This window comes from Salmo salar, chromosome ssa06 (assembly GCF_905237065.1).
Source record: "Salmo salar chromosome ssa06, Ssal_v3.1, whole genome shotgun sequence".
Taxonomy (NCBI): Eukaryota; Metazoa; Chordata; class Actinopteri; order Salmoniformes; family Salmonidae; genus Salmo; species Salmo salar.
In genome coordinates, this window is record NC_059447.1 from 5,506,282 (window position 1) to 5,526,668 (window position 20,387).

The 20,387-nt window shown below is 47.0% G+C and overlaps 1 protein-coding gene across 9 annotated transcripts in view; it reads left to right on the top strand.

Annotated features, from left to right (window-relative positions):
* The window catches only part of LOC106606184 (multidrug resistance-associated protein 1), a 101,202-nt gene extending 80,815 nt beyond the window's left edge, over positions 1 to 20,387 (top strand). For 2 of the 9 annotated variants that reach the window (XM_045719635.1, XM_045719628.1), the window contains 15 exons: positions 1,290 to 1,322; positions 3,795 to 3,846; positions 4,198 to 4,312; positions 5,206 to 5,413; positions 6,463 to 6,649; positions 6,868 to 6,991; positions 7,563 to 7,762; positions 8,503 to 8,629; positions 12,565 to 12,666; positions 13,031 to 13,177; positions 14,774 to 14,932; positions 15,174 to 15,340; positions 16,782 to 16,976; positions 17,372 to 19,634; positions 19,791 to 20,387. In XM_045719635.1, the coding sequence (XP_045575591.1) occupies positions 1,290 to 1,322; positions 3,795 to 3,846; positions 4,198 to 4,312; positions 5,206 to 5,413; positions 6,463 to 6,649; positions 6,868 to 6,991; positions 7,563 to 7,762; positions 8,503 to 8,629; positions 12,565 to 12,666; positions 13,031 to 13,177; positions 14,774 to 14,932; positions 15,174 to 15,340; positions 16,782 to 16,976; positions 17,372 to 17,480 (1,925 nt within the window). In that variant the 3' untranslated portion in view covers positions 17,481 to 19,634; positions 19,791 to 20,387. Of the gene's footprint in view, positions 1 to 1,289; positions 1,323 to 3,794; positions 3,847 to 4,197; positions 4,313 to 5,205; positions 5,414 to 6,462; positions 6,650 to 6,867; positions 6,992 to 7,562; positions 7,763 to 7,934; positions 8,050 to 8,502; positions 8,630 to 12,564; positions 12,667 to 13,030; positions 13,178 to 14,773; positions 14,933 to 15,173; positions 15,341 to 16,781; positions 16,977 to 17,371 lie in introns of those variants that run through there. The other 7 variants (XM_045719629.1, XM_045719631.1, XM_045719632.1 and 4 more) reach the window with 7 other exon arrangements.

Consider the following 20,387-nt stretch of genomic DNA (forward strand, 5'->3'; position numbering starts at 1 on the left):
TTGTACCAAACGGACCAGTTCGTAGCTGGATTCTTCACCGATCTTTTATACCTTCTCCAGAACATAAATGTTGTTCGGTTCTCCAATCCTGTGAGGTGGAAGAATCCTTTGTTCTCTATACAAAACCCACTCTGTCTCAAAACTGGGCCATGAGGCAGGACATTCCCTTTGGAATTTACGACCGCCTTCTGACCACAGCAGCCTGGGTAGGGGGAGGTAGGTAGGGGGATGGTGCATAGAAAACCCAGAGGGCAACGTCATGACAACATAGTAGTTTCTGATTGGTGGTCATCATTTGGTGTCGACATAGTGGTTTCTGATTGGTGGTCATTATTTGGTGTGTCGATACATAGTGGTTTCTGATTGGTGGTCATCATTTGGTGTGTCGACATAGTGGTTTCTGATTGGTGGTCATCATTTGGTGTGTCGACATAGTGGTTTCTGACTTGTGGTCAGACTGTCTCAGGTGGAAAAATCTTAAACTTGCACCTTTTTTGAATGTTGAATTGAATGTCATTCAGAAAACCGAAATGTGCCAGAATGTATTTTTTTCACAAACATCCTGTCTAAATGTAGTAGTAATCTAATAAGTAATTATCTAGTTTTTCAAAAGTATCTGTAGTCGGATTACAATATGTTTGCTGGTAGCGTAACTGATTAGTTTTTTTTTTTTTGTAATCAGATTACATTTAATGTGTTACATGTAATCAGTTACTTCCCAACCCTGCCTTTTACTATTGTTTTTCTATTTAATGTATTTTTATGTTTGTTTGTTTCTTTCTCTCTTTCTCATCTCTCTTTCTCATCTCTTTCTCTCTTTCTCATCTCTCTTTCTCATCTCTTTCTCTCTCATCTTTCTCCTCTCTTTCTCCTCTCTTTCTCCTCTCTTTCTCCTCTCTTTCTCATCTCTCTTTCTCATCTCTTTCTCTCTTTCTCATCTCTCTTTCTCATCTCTTTCTCTCTTTCTCATCTCTTCCTCTCTTTCTCATCTCTTTCTCTCTCATCTTTCTCATCTCTTCCGCTCTCTCTTTCTCATCTTTTTCTTTCTTTCTCATCTCTTTCCTTCTCTTTCTCCTTCTCTCTCCTTCGTGCTCTCTCTCATCTCCCTCATCTCTCTCTTTTTCTCCTCTCTCTCTCCTTCGCGTTCTCTCTCTCCTTCTCTCTTTCTCTCTCTCTCTCTCCTTCGCTCTCTCTCTCTCTCCTTTGCTCTCTCTCTCTCTCTTCACTCTCTCTCTTTCCTTCTTTCTGTCTTTCTTTCATCCCCCTTTTTTGTCCTGTCTGCCATTCAGAAGAGGGGAGGGAGGAGGAGGAGGATACTGAAGGTTTGATTGGTTGTCTGTCCCCTAGGAGACTTGGGTTGTGTCCCAAATGGAACCATATTCACTATGTAGTGTACTTGTTTTGACCAGAGCCATATGAGTCCTATTTAGGGAATAGAGCGCCATCTGGGACACAGCCTTGGTTAGTGTCTCTATCCTTATACAGGCTACCTCTCCTTGTCTTCTCCCTCTTTCCCTTAACAAACACTACTGATCTGGACTGGTAGCTTTGTTCCACCGTCCTGATTTGTTAGGAGAGCACAGTGGTCTGGCTGGGGTCAGGATGGGGTCAGGCTACAGGACTGGTGTGGAGATAAAAATGAAAAATAAACTAGTTTGTCTTGACATGAAATAATTGGTTTAGTTGGGTGGAATTCCAGGAATTATTTTCACATCAGTATCTCTGATTTCAGATTGTCACTCTGATATGAGGTCACGGGGTCACTCTGATATGAGGTCACGGGGTCACTGGTATGAGGTCACGAGGTCACTGGTATGAGGGTATGAGGACACTCTGATCTGAGGGTAAGAGGTCACTCTGATCTGAGGCTATGAGACAAGGGTGGTAGGCCATGTAAAGGCCGTGTAAAGATGGCTCTGCAGTATGGACACACAGACCGCCTGGCTCATGCATGTGTTTGCATGTCAGCTACACTACAGCAGCACTCCTGGTCCAAGTCCATGTTGTTTTCAACTCTAAAACCTGACACTTTGTTGTTGAGTTAATCAGTGATGCTGGATGGGTGGGTGGAGGGCTGATTGAGTGATGATGGGGGGGTTCTGGGCTGGATGGGTGGGGGGAGGGCTGATTGAGTGATGATGGGGGGTTCTGGGCTGGATGGGTGGGGGAGGGCTGATTGAGTGATGATGGGGGGGTTCTGTGCTGGATGGGTGGGAGGAGGGCTGATTGAGTGATGATGGGGGGGTTCTGGGCTGGATGGGTGGGAGGAGGGCTGATTGAGTGATGATGGGGGGGTAATGGGCTGAGGCTGGGAGGTGTCAGGGTTGGGGGGGCTGGATCCTAGGGTCTGAGTGTGATGGGGAAGAGACTGCTTGAGATTCCGGCGGACGTTAACACAATTTCACAGTTTGGGTGGAAATGTTCTGATCAGTTTGAATGGGTTTACAATACTTGAAACCATTTGAGTTATACAGCATCTTGTCAAGGGTTTGACGACATAGAAGCACTTTTTCTTTGATGACATAGAAGCACGTTTTGACATGAGCATGGGGTGATGTTTAAAACCATTTTGTTGTGACAACACGGAGAGTTTATCTCACTGGTATCATTATAACATGATATGAGTGATGCTGGATGGATACCCTGGTTGGTATCACTATAACATGATATCAGTGATGCTGGATGGATACCCTGGTTGGTATCACTATAACATGATATCAGTGATGCTGGATGGATACCCTGGTTGGTATCACTATAACATGATATCAGTGATGCTGGATGGATACCCTGGTTGGTATCACTATAACATGATATCAGTGATACTGGATGGATACCCTGGTTGGTATCATTACAACATGATATCAGTGAGACTGGATGGATACCCTGGTTGGTATCATTATATCAGTGATACTGGATGGATACCCTGGTTGGTATCACTATAACATGATATCAGTGATGCTGGATGGATACCCTGGTTGGTATCATTACAACATGATATCAGTGAGACTGGATGGATACCCTGGTTGGTATCATTACAACATGATATCAGTGATGCTGGATGGATACCCTGGTTGGTATCATTATAACATTATATCAGTGATGCTGGATGGATACCCTGGTTGGTATCATTATAACATGATATGAGTGATGCTGGATGGATACCCTGGTTGGTATCATTATATCAGTGATACTGGATGGATACCCTGGTTGGTATCATTATAACATGATATGAGTGATGCTGGATGGATACCCTGGTTGGTATCATTATATCAGTGATACTGGATGGATACCCTGGTTGGTATCATTATAACATGATATCAGTGAGACTGGATGGATACCCTGGTTGGTATCATTATATCAGTGATACTGGATGGATACCCTGGTTGGTATCATTATAACATTATATCAGTGATACTGGATGGATACCCTGGTTGGTATCATTAGAACATGATATCAGTGATGCTGGATGGATACCCTGGTTGGTATCATTATAACATTATATCAGTGATGCTGGATGGATACCCTGGTTGGTATCATTATAACATTATATCAGTGATGCTGGATGGATACCCTGGTTGGTATCATTATAACATGATATCAGTGATGCTGGATGGATACCCTGGTTGGTATCATTATAACATGATATCAGTGATGCTGGATGGATACCCTGGTTGGTATCATTACAACATTATATCAGTGATGTGTTTGTGTCTAGTGTGTGTGAGTGTGTGTTGTACTCCCTATAATCAGTGTAAGGTCTGACCAGGTGTCTGTCTCTTCTCTGGGGTGTCTAGACTCTGCACCAAAGAGAGGACTGGAGAATGGACTTCCTGCTGCTGTGATTGGGTGAGTGGACACTCCGCTCTGCTGAAATCCCTGGCTTTACAGCTAAACTCTACCAACATCTCAAATCTATGGCTGTGTGCAGGTCGTTACTGTGTTGGATTGAATTCCTACCATTGGCTTAGATAAGGTCAGCTAGAGACTGTCTCTCTGTGTCTCCAGTCAGAACCATACCACTACAACCCTCTCTCTCTCTCTCTCTCTCTCTCTCTCTCTCTCTCTCTCTGTGTCTCCAATCAGAACCATACCACTACAACCCTCTCTCTCTCTCTCTCTCTCTCTCTCTCTCTCTCTCTGTGTCTCCAATCAGAACCATACCACTACAACCCTCTCTCTCTCTCTCTGTGTCTCCAGTCAGAACCTTACCAGTACATCAGCAGTGAGGACAGAAGGAGAGGTCCTGGGGAAGAAGGCCAAGAACGCTGAGGTGGGGAGAATCACAGAGGCTGACAAGGCCAACACCGGACGGGTAAGAGACTGTGTGAGATCTTAAATGACACCCTATTAACAGTCAATGTAGTATACCAGAGCCTCATAGCAACTGTCCATCTCTTACATTGAACCTAGAATCTATCTTCTCTTGGTCTCTCTTTCTCTCCCTCTCTCTCTTCTCTCTTTTCTTGGCCTCTCTCTCTCCCCCTCTCTCTCTCTTTCTCCCCCTCTCTCTCTCTTTCTCCCCCTCTCTCTCTCCCTCTCCCCCTCTCTCTCTCCCTCTCCCCCTCTCTCTCTCCCCCTCCCTCTCTCTCTCTCTCTCTCCCCTCCCCTCTCTCTCTCCCCCTCCCTCTCTCTCTCTCCCCCTCCCTCTCTCTCTCTCTCTCTCCCCCTCCCCCTCTCTCTCTCCCCTCCCTCTCTCTCTCTCCCCCTCCCTCTCTCTCTCTCCCCCTCTCTCTCTCTTTCTCCCCCTCTCTCTCTCCCTCTCCCCCTCTCTCTCTCTCCCCTCCCTCTCTCTCTCTCCCTCTCCCCTCTCTCTCTCCCCTCCCTCTCTCTCTCTCCCTCTCCCCCTCTCTCTCTCTCCCCTCCCTCTCTCTCTCTCCCTCTCCCCTCTCTCTCTCCCCCTCCCTCTCTCTCTCCCCCTCCCCTCCCCTCTCTCTCTCCCCCTCCCTCTCTCCCCTCCCTCTCTCTCTCTCTCTCTCCCCCTCCCTCTCTCTCTCTCTCTCCCCCTCCCCTCCCCTCTCTCTCTCCCCCTCCCTCTCTCTCTCTCCCCCTCCCTCTCTCTCTCTCCCCCTCCCCCTCCCCTCTCTCTCTCCCCTCCCTCCCCTCTCTCTCTCCCCCTCCCTCCCTCTCTCTCTCCCCCCTCCCTCTCTCTCTCTCTCTCTCCCTCTCCCCCTCTCTCTCTCCCCCTCCCCCTCTCTCTCCCTCTAGGTGAAGTTGTCAGTATTCTGGGAGTATATGAAGGCTATAGGGGTGGTGTTGTCCTGCATCAGTATCTTCCTGTTCTTCAGTCACCACTTCGCCTCTCTCTTCTCTAACTACTGGCTCAGTCTGTGGACTGACGACCCAGTCATCAACGGAACCCAGCCCAGCAGAGAGATGAGACTGGGGGTATACGGAGCTCTGGGGGTCTCACAGGGTAAGGATGTTGGTGTGTGTTAATCTCTGTCTCTGTGGGTGGTGTATCCTGGTCTGTCTACAAGTCTTTATGTTCAACTCTCTCCCTTCCTCTCTCCTCTCCCTTCTCCCCATACCCCCGTCCCTTCCTCTCTTCTCTCCATACCCCCGTCCCTTCCTCTCTCCTCTCTCTTCTCTCTATACCCCCATCCCCTCCCTTCCTCTCTCCTCTCCCTTCTCCCCATACCCCCCCTCCCTTCCTCTCTCCTCTCCATACCCCCGTCCCTTCCTCTCTCCTCTCCATACCCCCCGTCCCTTCCTCTCTTCTCCCCATACCCCCCCTCCCTTCCTCTCTCCTCTCCATACCCCCGTCCCTTCCTCTCTCCTCTCCATACCCCCGTCCCTTCCTCTCTCCTCTCCATACCCCCCGTCCCTTCCTCTCTCCTCTCCATACCCCCGTCCCTTCCTCTCTTCTCCCCATACCCCCCTCCCTTCCTCTCTCCTCTCCCTTCTCCCCATACCCCCGTCCCTTCCTCTCTTCTCTCCATACCCCCGTCCCTTCCTCTCTCTTCTCTCTATACCCCCATCCCCTCCCTTCCTCTCTCCTCTCCCTTCTCCCCATACCCCCATCCCTTCCTCTCTCCCTTCTCCCCATACCCCCCTCCCTTCCTCTCTCCTCTCCCTTCTCCCCATACCCCCCTCCCTTCCTCTCTCCTCTCCCTTCTCCCCATACCCCCATCCCCTCCCTTCCTCTCCCTTCTCCCCATACCCCCCTCCCTTCCTCTCTCCCTTCTCCCCATACCCCCCCTCCCTTCCTCTCTCCCTTCTCCCCATACCCCCATCCCCTCCCTTCCTCTCTCCTCTCCCTTCTCCCCATACCCCCATCCCTTCCTCTCTCCCTTCTCTCCATACCCCCCTCCCTTCATTCTCCTCTCCCTTCTCCCCATACCCCCCTTCATTCTCCCCCCCTCTTTTCCCCTTCTCCCCATACCCCCCTCCCCTCTCTCTCTCCCCATACCCACCCCTCTCCTCCCCCTCTGTCTCTCCCCATATCTCCTCCCCCTCTCCCAGGCATAGCTGTGTTCTGCTACTCCATCTCTGTCTCTATGGGTGGTATATTAGCATCACGCTACCTCCACCAGTCCATGCTGTACAACGTACTGCGCTCTCCCATGTCCTTCTTCGAGAGAACCCCCAGCGGTAACCTGGTGAACCGCTTCGCTAAGGAGACAGACACCATTGACTCTGTCATCCCAAGGTTTTTACAGAAAATATCTCTATATATATTTGTACAGAAAATCTTTAAATTATTTTTGATTTAGTTTTTAATTTGTCGATTTTATTGTGTCTGTATAACATTTTTGTGTATGGTGTATTTAAGAAAATGTAAAATTGTCTGAAATGTCCGTGTTGCCTGCTGTTGATACCATGTAATGCTGCCTTATAGAAGTAAGTCCTTCTCTCCTCTCTCCCCAGTATCATTAAGATGTTCATGGGTTCCATGTTCAACGTAGTAGGATCCTGTGTGGTCATACTGATCGCTACTCCACTAGTGGCTATTATCATACCTCCTCTGGGGATACTCTACTTCTTTGTCCAGGTGGGTTGGGGAGACACAGAGAGTGGGTGTGTGAGAGAGAGGGGGGAGAGAGGGAGACAGAGAGAGAGGGGCTGTGTGTGAGAGAGGGGGGAGAGTTCGAGAGGGGTGTGTGAGAGAGAGGGGGGAGAGTTAGAGAGAGAGAGAGAGAGAGGGGGTGTGTGAGAGAGAGGGGGGAGAGAGGGAGACAGAGAGAGAGGGGCTGTGTGTGAGAGAGGGGGAGAGTTCGAGAGGGGTGTGTGAGAGAGAGGGGGGAGAGTTAGAGAGAGAGAGAGAGAGAGGGGTGTGTGAGAGAGAGGGGGAGAGTTCGAGAGGGGGTGTGTGAGAGAGAGGGGGGGAGAGTTAGAGAGAGAGCGAGAGAGGGGGTGTGTGAGAGAGAGGGTGTGTGAGAGAGAGGGTGGAGAGTTAGAGAGAGACAGGGTGTGTGAGAGAGGGGGGAGAGAGAGAGGGGGGTGTGAGGGTGTGTGTGAAAGAGGGGGGGTGAGAGAGATAGAGAGTGAAATGCATCCCTCTTTTCCTACTCACTGTTATTTTATCTCCCCCATTTCTCCCTCCATGTCATCCCTCCCCACAGCGTTTCTACGTGGCGTCGTCTCGTCAGTTGAAGCGTCTGGAGTCAGTCAGTCGTTCCCCGGTCTACACACACTTCAACGAGACGTTGCTAGGCACCAGCGTCATCCGAGCCTTTGGGGAGCAGGAACGCTTCATCAGGGAGAGCGACGGGAGAGTTGACCACAACCAGAAAGCATACTACCCCAGCATCGTAGCCAACCGGTGAGGAGCGTGGTCACACACACACCTTTATTGGTTAAATCAATAGTCGTGTTGAGATATAAAATGTCCTATACATATATATTATATATATACTATAGCAGTTATTATGAACATTCACCTGTCCACCTGTCCTTTCACATGAAACAGTATGTGTTTATAATCTGTGTTGTAGGTGGCTGGCGGTGCGTCTGGAGTTTGTAGGGAACTGTACCGTAATGTTTCTAATATCTCTGTGTGTTGTAGGTGGCTGGCGGTGCGTCTGGAGTTTGTAGGGAACTGTACCGTAATGTTTCTAATATCTCTCGGTGTTGTAGGTGGCTGGCGGTGCGTCTGGAGTTTGTAGGGAACTGTACCGTAATGTTTCTAATATCTCTGTGTGTTGTAGGTGGCTGGCGGTGCGTCTGGAGTTTGTAGGGAACTGTACCGTAATGTTTCTAATATCTCTCTGTGTTGTAGGTGGCTGGCGGTGCGTCTGGAGTTTGTAGGGAACTGTACCGTAATGTTTCTAATATCTCTCTGTGTTGTAGGTGGCTGGCGGTGCGTCTGGAGTTTGTAGGGAACTGTACCATAATGTTTCTAATATCTCTGTGTGTTGTAGGTGGCTGGCGGTGCGTCTGGAGTTTGTAGGGAACTGTACCGTAATGTTTCTAATATCTTTCTGTGTTGTAGGTGGCTGGCGGTGCGTCTGGAGTTTGTAGGGAACTGTACCGTAATGTTTCTAATATCTTTCTGTGTTGTAGGTGGCTGGCGGTGCGTCTGGAGTTTGTAGGGAACTGTATCGTAATGTTTGCTGCTCTGTTTGCTGTGATGGCTAGAGAGAGCCTCAGCCCTGGGATCATGGGCCTGTCCATCTCATACGCGCTACAGGTTAGTAACGTGTGTGTGTGTGTTAGTGTAAGTGTGTGTTAGTGTGTGTGTGTGCGTGCGCAGACGGACGGACAGACACTGGAACCGTAGGATGGCGTTTCATTACAAAAACGGAAGAGTTACCTTCATTCTTTGGTTTAGTTTCACAGCCGGTCGGGTCGGTTACCCCCCAAAAACAGGCAGTGGATGAATGAGGATCTACAAGTTGAAAATGAACCTTTATCTCTTCAGGTTAAAGATGAACCTTTATCTTCATGTTAAAGATGATCCTTTATCTTCATGTTAAAGATGAACCTTTATCTTCATGTTAAAGATGAACCTTTATCTTCATGTTAAAGATGAACCTTTATCTTCATGTTAAAGATGAACCTTTATCTTCATGTTAAAGATGAACCTTTATCTTCATGTTAAAGATGAACCTTTATCTTCATGTTAAAGATGAACCTTTATCTTCATGTTAAAGATGAACCTTTATCTTCAGGTTGAAGATGAACCTTGTGTTTCTGGGAAACTCACCCCAGGTTGTTTAACCCTATCAGTCCTGAGACTCCAGCTAAAATCATTCATCTCTTTCATTTATCTGCATATCCAGTCCTTCTATTCAGCCTCCCAATCAAGTGTTTTACCATTTTATTTTCAGGACAACCAGTAGAACACTAAACAAATTTGACATAAACGGTTGCATTCATGAGGTCCGTTGAAGCAAAAACCTGATACAAATATATACGAGTGCTGTAAGTACAGAAAGGGTTTTCTCAGTAGGAAATTAATGTCCAATTAGTCAGTGACCACTGTGTGGAGTTTGTAGATGGTGACAGCAACTAGGTGAGCTTGTTACAGTATTATAGACACTATGACCTGGGATTTACTATGGTCTTCTATGTAGAAGAACCCCTTACAGTATTATAGACACTATGACCTGGGATTTACTATGGTCTTCTATGTAGAAGAACCCCTTACAGTATTATAGACACTATGACCTGGGATTTACTATGGTCTTCTATGTAGAAGAACCCCTTACAGTATTATAGACACTATGACCTGGGATTTACTATGGTCTTCTATGTAGAAGAACCCCTTACAGTATTATAGACACTATGACCTGGGATTTACTATGGTCTATGTAGAAGAACCCCTTACAGTATTATAGACACTATGACCTGGGATTTACTATGGTCTTCTATGTAGAAGAACCCCTTACAGTATTATAGACACTATGACCTGGGATTTACTATGGTCTTCTATGTAGAAGAACCCCTTACAGTATTATAGACACTATGACCTGGGATTTACTATGGTCTTCTATGTAGAAGAACCCCTTACAGTATTATAGACACTATGACCTGGGATTTACTATGGTCTTCTATGTAGAAGAACCCTTACAGTATTATAGACACTATGTCCTGGGATTTACTATGGTCTATGTAGAAGAACCCCTTACAGTATTATAGACACTATGACCTGGGATTTACTATGGTCTTCTATGTAGAAGAACCCCTTACAGTATTATAGACACTATGACCTGGGATTTACTATGGTCTTCTATGTAGAAGAACCCCTTACAGTATTATAGACACTATGACCTGGGATTTACTATGGTCTTCTATGTAGAAGAACCCCTTACAGTATTATAGACACTATGACCTGGGATTTACTATGGTCTTCTATGTAGAAGAACCCCTTACAGTATTATAGACACTATGTCCTGGGATTTACTATGGTCTTCTATGTAGAAGAACCCCTTACAGTATTATAGACACTATGACCTGGGATTTACTATGGTCTATGTAGAAGAACCCCTTACAGTATTATAGACACTATGACCTGGGATTTACTATGGTCTTCTATGTAGAAGAACCCCTTACAGTATTATAGACACTATGTCCTGGGATTTACTATGGTCTTCTATGTAGAAGAACCCCTTACAGTATTATAGACACTATGACCTGGGATTTACTATGGTCTTCTATGTAGAAGAACCCCTTACAGTATTATAGACACTATGACCTGGGATTTACTATGGTCTATGTAGAAGAACCCCTTACAGTATTATAGACACTATGACCTGGGATTTACTATGGTCTTCTATGTAGAAGAACCCCTTACAGTATTATAGACACTATGTCCTGGGATTTACTATGGTCTTCTATGTAGAAGAACCCCTTACAGTATTATAGACACTATGACCTGGGATTTACTATGGTCTTCTATGTAGAAGAACCCCTTACAGTATTATAGACACTATGACCTGGGATTTACTATGGTCTTCTATGTAGAAGAACCCCTTACAGTATTATAGACACTATGTCCTGGGATTTACTATGGTCTATGTAGAAGAACCCCTTACAGTATTATAGACACTATGACCTGGGATTTACTATGGTCTTCTATGTAGAAGAACCCCTTACAGTATTATAGACACTATGACCTGGGATTTACTATGGTCTTCTATGTAGAAGAACCCCTTACAGTATTATAGACACTATGACCTGGGATTTACTATGGTCTTCTATGTAGAAGAACCCCTTACAGTATTATAGACACTATGACCTGGGATTTACTATGGTCTTCTATGTAGAAGAACCCTTACAGTATTATAGACACTATGTCCTGGGATTTACTATGGTCTTCTATGTAGAAGAACCCCTTACAGTATTATAGACACTATGACCTGGGATTTACTATGGTCTATGTAGAAGAACCCCTTACAGTATTATAGACACTATGACCTGGGATTTACTATGGTCTTCTATGTAGAAGAACCCCTTACAGTATTATAGACACTATGTCCTGGGATTTACTATGGTCTTCTATGTAGAAGAACCCTTACAGTATTATAGACACTATGACCTGGGATTTACTATGGTCTTCTATGTAGAAGAACCCCTTACAGTATTATAGACACTATGACCTGGGATTTACTATGGTCTATGTAGAAGAACCCCTTACAGTATTATAGACACTATGACCTGGGATTTACTATGGTCTTCTATGTAGAAGAACCCCTTACAGTATTATAGACACTATGTCCTGGGATTTACTATGGTCTTCTATGTAGAAGAACCCCTTACAGTATTATAGACACTATGACCTGGGATTTACTATGGTCTTCTATGTAGAAGAACCCCTTACAGTATTATAGACACTATGACCTGGGATTTACTATGGTCTTCTATGTAGAAGAACCCCTTACAGTATTATAGACACTATGACCTGGGATTTACTATGGTCTATGTAGAAGAACCCCTTACAGTATTATAGACACTATGACCTGGGATTTACTATGGTCTTCTATGTAGAAGAACCCCTTACCTTGTAAAGAGTCCTGTGTAGCTTGTGAGCATCATAGAACAGAACATGTTACATGTGTGAGTCTCAGCTGTTCATAGATGACATCATCATCAAACCATTCTGACTACATTTTGCCTCTCTGTCTCTTTCTCTCTCACTTTGCCTCTCTCTCTCTCTGTCTCTTTCTCTCTCATTTTGCCTCTCTCTCTCTGTCTCTTTCTCTCTCACTTTGCCTCTCTCTCTGTCTGTCTGTCTCTCTCTGCCTCTCCTTCTCTCTGCCTCTGCCTCTCTGCCTCTGTCTTTCTGCCTCTCTCTGTCTCTCTCTCTGCCTCTCTCTCTGCCTCTTTCTCACTCACTTTGCCTCTCTCTCTGTCTCTTTCTCTCCCACTTTGTCTCTCTCTCTCTGTCTCTCTCTGTCTTTCTCTCTCTGCCTCTTTCTCACTCACTTTGCCTCTCTCTTGGTCTCTCTCTCTCTGCCTCTTTCTCTCTCACTTTGCTTTTCTCTGCCTCTTTTTCTCTCACTTTGCCTCTCTCTGCCTCTTTCTCTCTCACTTTGTCTCTCTGTCTGTCTCTCTCTTTCTGTCTCTCTCTTTCTGTCTCTCTCTCTCTCTCTTTCTGTCTCTCTCTCTCTCTGTGTCCTGTAGCTGACGGCCTCTCTGACCTGGCTAGTGAGGATGTCATCAGATCTGGAAACCAACATTGTGGCCGTGGAGAGAGTCAAGGAGTACGAAGACACAGAGAAAGAGGTACATCTGTGTGTGTTTGTGTACTCATATACAACTCTGTAGGTAGGGCTGTGGCGGTCATGGCATTTTGGAAGACTGTTATTGGTCAGCCAAATGACCGTGGTGTCTGTAATAACTATTTGAATAGCAACCCCCCCCCTGACTTCAGTCAGTTGGTCTTTCTACTTCTTTAAAACAGTTATGACGGTTATTTTATTTATTCAGTTGCGTACACGGGAACTCTGTGCGTACACGGGAACTCTGTGCGTACACGGGAACTCTGTGCGTACACGGGAACTCTGTGCGTACACGGGAACTCTGTGCGTACACGGGAACTCTGTGTGTGTGACTGTGTGTGTATATACCTCTATTTGTCCCCTCCCAGGCGGACTGGAGACATGACCAATCGTCTCTGCCTCCAGGCTGGCCCACAGCAGGCAACATAGACATCAGAGGGTTTGGTCTGCGATACAGAGAGGACCAGGAACTGGCCGTACGCAACATCACTGTAGCCATCCCCGGAGGAGAGAAGGTATGTGATGGAGGAGGGTACAGGCTGTGTGACAAGAGGGACTGGGCTGTGTGACAGGAGGGACTGGGCTGTGTGACAGGAGGGACTGGGCTGTGTGACAGGAGGGTACATGCTACAGGAAGGTACGGGCTGTGTGACAGGAGGGTACGGGCTGCGTGACAGGAGGGACTGGGCTGCGTGACGGGAGGGGATTAGGCTGCGTGACAGGAGGGGATTAGGCTGCGTGACAGGAGGGGATTAGGCTGCGTGACAGGAGGGGATTAGGCTGCGTGACAGGAGGGGATTAGGCTGCGTGACAGGAGGGGATTAGGCTGCGTGACAGGAGGGGATTAGGCTGCGTGACAGGAGGGGATTAGGCTGCGTGACAGGAGGGGATTAGGCTGCGTGACAGGAGGAGGGGATTAGGCTGCGTGACAGGAGGGGATTAGGCTGCGTGACAGGAGGGGATTAGGCTGCGTGACAGGAGGGGATTAGGCTGCGTGACAGGAGGGGATTAGGCTGCGTGACAGGAGGGGATTAGGCTGCGTGACGGGGGATTAGGCTGTGTGACAGGACTGAACATGTGTATAAATATGATCCATACTGTTGCAAAGTCTGAAACCAAGAGAGTTAGCTTGTTAGTTATAAACCGATGTCACACGAAGCAATCTGGATGCCATTTATGTTGCATGAAATAACGTTTCATCTGGGTTGCTCAGTGTGTCACCCCCTAAAAATTGCCTGTAATTTGGTTGCATTGCATCGCAAGACATAGAAATCAATCCTATTTCACACAACTGACTATATGCAATGTCCAATTAGTGAGCAGAAAACAGTTTACATAACTCGGCATATCGTTCTGTTCGGAACTCTGACCTAGTTGTCATGTCAACACAGCTGTCAGTGCTGCTGCAAGCCACAACAAAACAGACAAGCCAAATGGGGAAAGGTCAAAACTATTCTGGACTTCATGGCTAGTCATGGTTTTATGTACATGGTCTGGCAGTCAATACGTCATTTATTTTAAAAGTGAAGCCAGACCTTTCTCTCTCCAGTTTCAACTGAAATGGACTGCATTAGCTAGCTAACGTACGCTAGTTTAGCTCGTTGCTAGCTTGGTAAAACATGGTTGGCAGATAGCCAATATTTTGCCTAGCTAATTTGCACAGCCAGCATTTAGTCTACATCGATGCTGTTACAATTACCAAACATTTGGATAAACATATCATTTTGAAACCGTGATGTATGACAGGATTGGATGTTTGAATTTCAATTGCGTTTTAGTTGCTTGAGATGATGTCACTTGTAACTTGCAACAGAAATGACGTCCAAATTGCTTCGTGTGACACGGGCTTTAACCGTAAGGGGAAAAACGGTTGCATACCAGCCGCGGTGGGGGTTCATGGATGGATGCCATCGTTGTGAGCAAATAACATTTTTCTAGCATGGATGCTTTGCTGTGGCTGTTGTTCTTCATCGGTGGCACTATCGTAGCTATCCGGTATACAACTCTGCATGCCCAGCCTGTGTTAGCATGGTGGCTAAGTGTGACATGTGAGAACTATGAGAACTGTACACTGTCTTTAGTCATGATAGTATTTCACTATTGTGTTCCAGGTGGGGATAGTAGGTCGTACAGGAGCAGGGAAGTCCTCTCTGACTCTAGGATTGTTCCGCATCATCGAGGCGTGTGAGGGAGAGATTCATATAGATGGAGTTAACATCGCTACGCTGGGTCTACATGAACTCCGCTCCAGGATCACCATCATACCACAGGTACACACCCACGGCCCATGCAGACGCACTCAAACTAACCCACACTCTTCTGGATACATGTTATATTTAAAATATCTTTATCCCCACCCCTCGGCCCACTCTCTCCCCCCCTTCCCCCCCTTCCCCCCTCCCTCCCTCCCCCCCTCCCTCCCTCTCCCTCCCCCCCCTCCCTCCCTCTCCCTCCCCCTCCCTCCCCCCCTCTCTCTCTCCCTCCCCCCCTCTCTCTCTCCCTCCCCTCCAGGATCCAGTGTTGTTCTCTGGGTCTCTGAGGATGAATCTGGACCCCTTCGATGGCTACTCTGATGAGGAGGTGTGGAGAGCCCTGGAGCTCTCTCATCTCAAGAGCTTTGTGTCGGGCCTGCCGGACAAACTCAACCACGAGTGTTCAGAGGGGGGAGAGAACCTCAGGTACACAAGGCTACAATAGGCCTACATACACCATATATAGCCCTACATAGCATTACATACACATACAGCTTCTGGTTCGCTCTCTCGTCCTCTCCTTACCTCTTCCTTCTCACCTTCTCTCCTTACCTCTCTCCTCCTCTTCTTACCTCTCTCCTCCTCTCCTTACCTCTCTCCTCCTCTTCTTACCTCTCTCCTCCTCTCCTTACCTCTCTCCTCCTCTTCTTACCTCTCTCCTCCTCTCCTTACATCTCTCCTCCTCTCCTTACCTCTCTCCTCCTCTTCTAACCTCTCTCCTCTTCTCCTTACCTCTCTCCTCCTCTCCTTACCTCTCTCCTCATCTCCTTACCTCTCTCCTCATCTCCTTACCTCTCTCCTTCTCTCCTTACCTCTCTCCTTCTCTCCTTACCTCTCTCCTTCTCTTCTTACCTCTCTCCTTCTCTCCTTACCTCTCTCTTTCTCTTCTTACCTCTCTCCTCATCTCCTTACCTCTCTCCTCCTCTCCTTACCTCTCTCCTCATCTCCTTACCTCTCTCCTCATCTCCTTACCTCTCTCCTAATCTCCTTACCTCTCTCCTCCTCTCCTTACCTCTCTCCTCCTTTTCTTACCTCTCTCCTCCTCTCCTTACCTCTCTCCTCCTCTCCTTACCTCTCTCCTCATCTCCTTACCTCTCTCCTCATCTCCTTACCTCTCTCCTCATCTCCTTACCTCTCTCCTCCTCTCCTTACCTCTCTCCTCCTCTCCTTACCTCTCTCCTCCTCTCCTTACCTCTCTCCTCATCTCCTTACCTCTCTCCTCCTCTCCTTACCTCTCTCCTTCTCTCCTTACCTCTCTCCTTCTCTTCTTACCTCTCTCCTCCTATTCTTACCTCTCTCCTCCTCTTCTTACCTCTCTCCTCCTCTCCTTACCTCTCTCTTTCTCTTCTTACCTCTCTCCTCCTCTCCTTACCTCTCTCCTTCTCTCCTTACCTCTCTCCTTCTCTTCTTACCTCTCTCCTCCTATTCTTACCTCTCTCCTCCTCTTCTTACCTCTCTCCTCCTCTTCTTACCTCTCTCCTCCTCTTCTTACCTCTCTCTTTCTCTTCTTACCTCTCTCCTCCTCTCCTTACCTCTCTCCTCCTCTCCTTACCTCTCTCCTCCTCTCCTTACCTCTCTCCTTCTCTTCTTACCTCTCTCCTTATCTCTTTCCTCTCCTCTTCTTACTTCTCTCCTCCTCTTCTTCCCTCTCTCCTCCTCTTCCTACCGCTCTCCTTCTCTCCTTACCTCTTCTTATATCTCTCCTCCTCTTCTTACCTCTCTCCTCCTCTTCTTACCTCTCTCCTTCTCTTCTTACCTCTCTCCTCTGTCCTTACCTTTCTCCTTATCTCTTTCCTCTCCTCTTCTTACCTCTCTCCTCCTCTTCTTACCTCTCTCTCTCTCTCATTAACATCTCTCCTCTCTCCAGTCTGGGTCAGCGCCAGCTGGTGTGTCTGGCCCGAGCCCTCCTGAGGAAGACCAAGATCCTGGTTCTGGATGAGGCCACAGCTGCTGTGGACCTGGAGACAGACAACCTGATCCAGTCCACCATCAGAACCCAGTTTGATGACTGTACTGTCCTGACCATCGCACACAGACTCAATACTATCATGGACTACACCAGGTAATATACACACAGACTCAGTACTATCATGGACTACACCAGGTAATATACACACAGACTCAGTACTATCATGGACTACACCAGGTAATATACACACAGACTCAGTACTATCATGGACTACACCAGGTAATATACACACAGACTCAGTACTATCATGGACTACACCAGGTAATATACACACAGACTCAGTACTATCATGGACTACACCAGGTAATATACACACAGACTCAGTACTATCATGGACTACACCAGGTAATATACACACAGACTCAGTACTATCATGGACTACACCAGGTAATATACACACAGACTCAGTACTATCATGGACTACACCAGGTAATATATGAAAACACACACACCTGCTCTCTCTCATCTCTCTCTCCTCCTCCCTTCAGAGTGCTGGTCCTGGATAAAGGGGAGATGGCAGAGTTTGACTCTCCCTCCACTCTCATCACCAAGAGAGGAATCTTCTACAAGATGGCTAAAGACTCTGGACTGGTCTGAGGGGCGAACGGGAGAGGACTGGCGCTTAAAGACAACATCCCTCCTTACAGAGAACTCCTCCTCCAACCCCCTCTTCCTCTCCTCCGACCGGGAGGCTGTGCAGGGTAGAGGTAGCAGAGGGAGAGAGAGGAGATTTCTAAGGATTTCAATGTTTCTGAATGATAAGTGTGTAAATTATGGGAGCACTCTACCTCCACTCCTCCCTCTCTCCCTCTCTCCACTCCTCCCTATATCCCTCCCTCGACTTCTCCTGCCCCTCCACTCTCTACTACAGAATATGTAAAGGATTCACTCCACTAAACCTGATGCTGCTGCTTCTCCAGGACAAATCCCTTCCAACAACTCTTACTGCTGTTACTCCTACCACCATCCCTCCCTCCCTTAACTAAAGACTTCTCCAGGACAAATCCCTTCCAACAACTCTTACTGCTGTTACTCCTACCACCATCCCTCCCTCCCTTAACTAAAGACTTCTCCAGGACAAATCCCTTCCAACAACTCTTACTGCTGTTACTCCTACCACCATCCCTCCCTCCCTTAACTAAAGACTTCTCCAGGACAAATCCCTTCCAACAACTCTTACTGCTGTTACTCCTACCACCATCCCTCCCTCCCTTAACTAAAGACTTCTCCAGGACAAATCCCTTCCAACAACTCTTACTGCTGTTACTCCACCATCCCTCCCTCCCTTAACTAAAGACTTCTCCAGGACAAGATTCCCTTCATCTTGCAGAATTTGTCCGCTCCGGTTTGTCGTTGTGGGAAGTCAGAAGTTCGGTCAGAAGGCCATCTGATCTGCTCTCCTCCGTCAAACAGACTCAGAATACCACCTAGGATTTTTTATTTTATTCTAAATGGGCATTTTGTGCTTTTGAAAGTGTACTCTGTTAAGAGACTATAAAAGAGTCCTTTTTGTTTTTTCTCTGCCCCAGATTGCCTTTATTGCCATCAGAGGAAAGAATCAGAATATTCTAATTTCTTCTATCCAATGTAACTGGAATGTTCTGAATTGTTCTCCCCAACGGAACCAGAATATTCTGGTGTGTTCCTTACAACGGAACCGGAATGTTCTGGTGTGTTCCCCCCCAATGTAACTGGAATGTTCTCATCTGTTCTTTCCAAGGGAACCAGAATGTTCTGATCTGTTCTCTCCAACGGAACCGGAATGTTCTGATCTTTTCTCTCCAATAGAACCGGGTGGACTAGGTTGAATATTTATTTGACAGACAGTACAATGTTATCCCCACAGGGAGTGAGTGAATGGATATCTGTCCAATCACAGACACCGGCTGGAGAAACCTGTCCCATCAGTCAGATCCCGCCCCCCTCTACGCTGAGTAGTGAAAAAGAGAGTGAGGTCACCCACCCTTGACCTCTGCCTGGGTGGCCTTTGACCCTTGAGCTCCCAGATGCTGCTTTCCATAGTGCCACACCTCAAACGGCATCCTACACCACACTTCTCTTGACCCAAGCCCTGTGTGGCAGTCTGTTGTCTGTTACCTGTAACTAGCCTAGGGAGAGACCTGGCTGGCTTTAAACCTGCTTTATTTAAATGAATGTAATACACATTGTTATATCCTTCTGGCTAAATCCAAAATGGCACCCTATTCCCTACATAGTGCACTACTTTTGACCCGGTACCATAGTGCTCTGTTCAAAAGTAGTGCACTTTATAGGGAATAGGGTGCCATTTGGGCCAAATATAGGATAATTTGACTGTAGCCTTCTGCGTTCAGCAGAGACCACTTTATCTGTTGGCACTTTATCTGTTGGTTAGTAGGTGTTATTATATTATTGAACCTCTGGAGCCATACGCTATTGGGTTAGTCAGGCTGATCAGCAAGTCTCAATAAGGTGTTGGGTTAGTCAGGCTGATCAGCAAGTCTCAATAAGGGTTTGGGTTAGTCAGGCTGATCAGCAAGTCTCAATAAGGTGTTGGGTTAGTCAGGCTGATCAACGAGTCTCAATAAGGTGTTGGGTTAGTCAGGCTGATCAGCAAGTCTCAATATGGTGTTGGGTTAGTCAGACCGATCAGCAAGTCTCAATAAGGTGTTGGGATCAACAAGTCTCAATATGGTGTTGGGTTAGTCAGGCTGATCAGCAATTCTCAATAAGGTGTTGGGTTAATCAGACTGATCAACAAGTCTCAATAAGGTGTTGGGTTAGTCAGGCTGATCAACAAGTCTCAATAAGGTGTTGGGTTAGTCAGGCTGATCAGCAAGTCTCAATAAGGTGTTGGGTTAGTCAGGCTGATCAGCAAGTCTCAATAAGGTGTTGGGTTAGTCAGGCTGATCAGCGATTATCAATAAGGTGTTGGGTTAGTCAGGCTGATCAACAAGTCTCAATAAGGTGTTGGGTTAGTCAGACTGATCAGAAAGTCTCAAGCCTCAAACACCTTAGTAATATATTCTCTCCATGGACTCATGTTACTCATTTTCACTGGGGGGTGCGTCCCAAATGTCAACTCATTCTACATTTGACCAGGGCCCATATGGGGGAATAGGAAGTCATTAATGACCAGGGCCCATATGGGGGAATAGGAAGTCATTAATGACCAGGGCCCATATGGGGGAATAGGAAGTCATTAATGGCCACGGCCCATATGGGGGAATAGGAAGTCATTAATGACCAGGGCCCATATGGGGGAATAGGAAGTCATTAATGACCAGGGCCCATATGGGGGAATAGGAAGTCATTAATGACCAGGGCCCATATGGGGGAATAGGAAGTCATTAATGGCCAGGGCCCATATGGGGGAATAGGAAGTCATTAATGACCAGGGCCCATATGGGGGAATAGGAAGTCATTAATGACCAGGGCCCATATGGGGGAATAGGAAGTCATTAATGACCAGGGCCCATATGGGGGAATAGGAAGTCATTAATGACCAGGGCCCATATGGGGGAA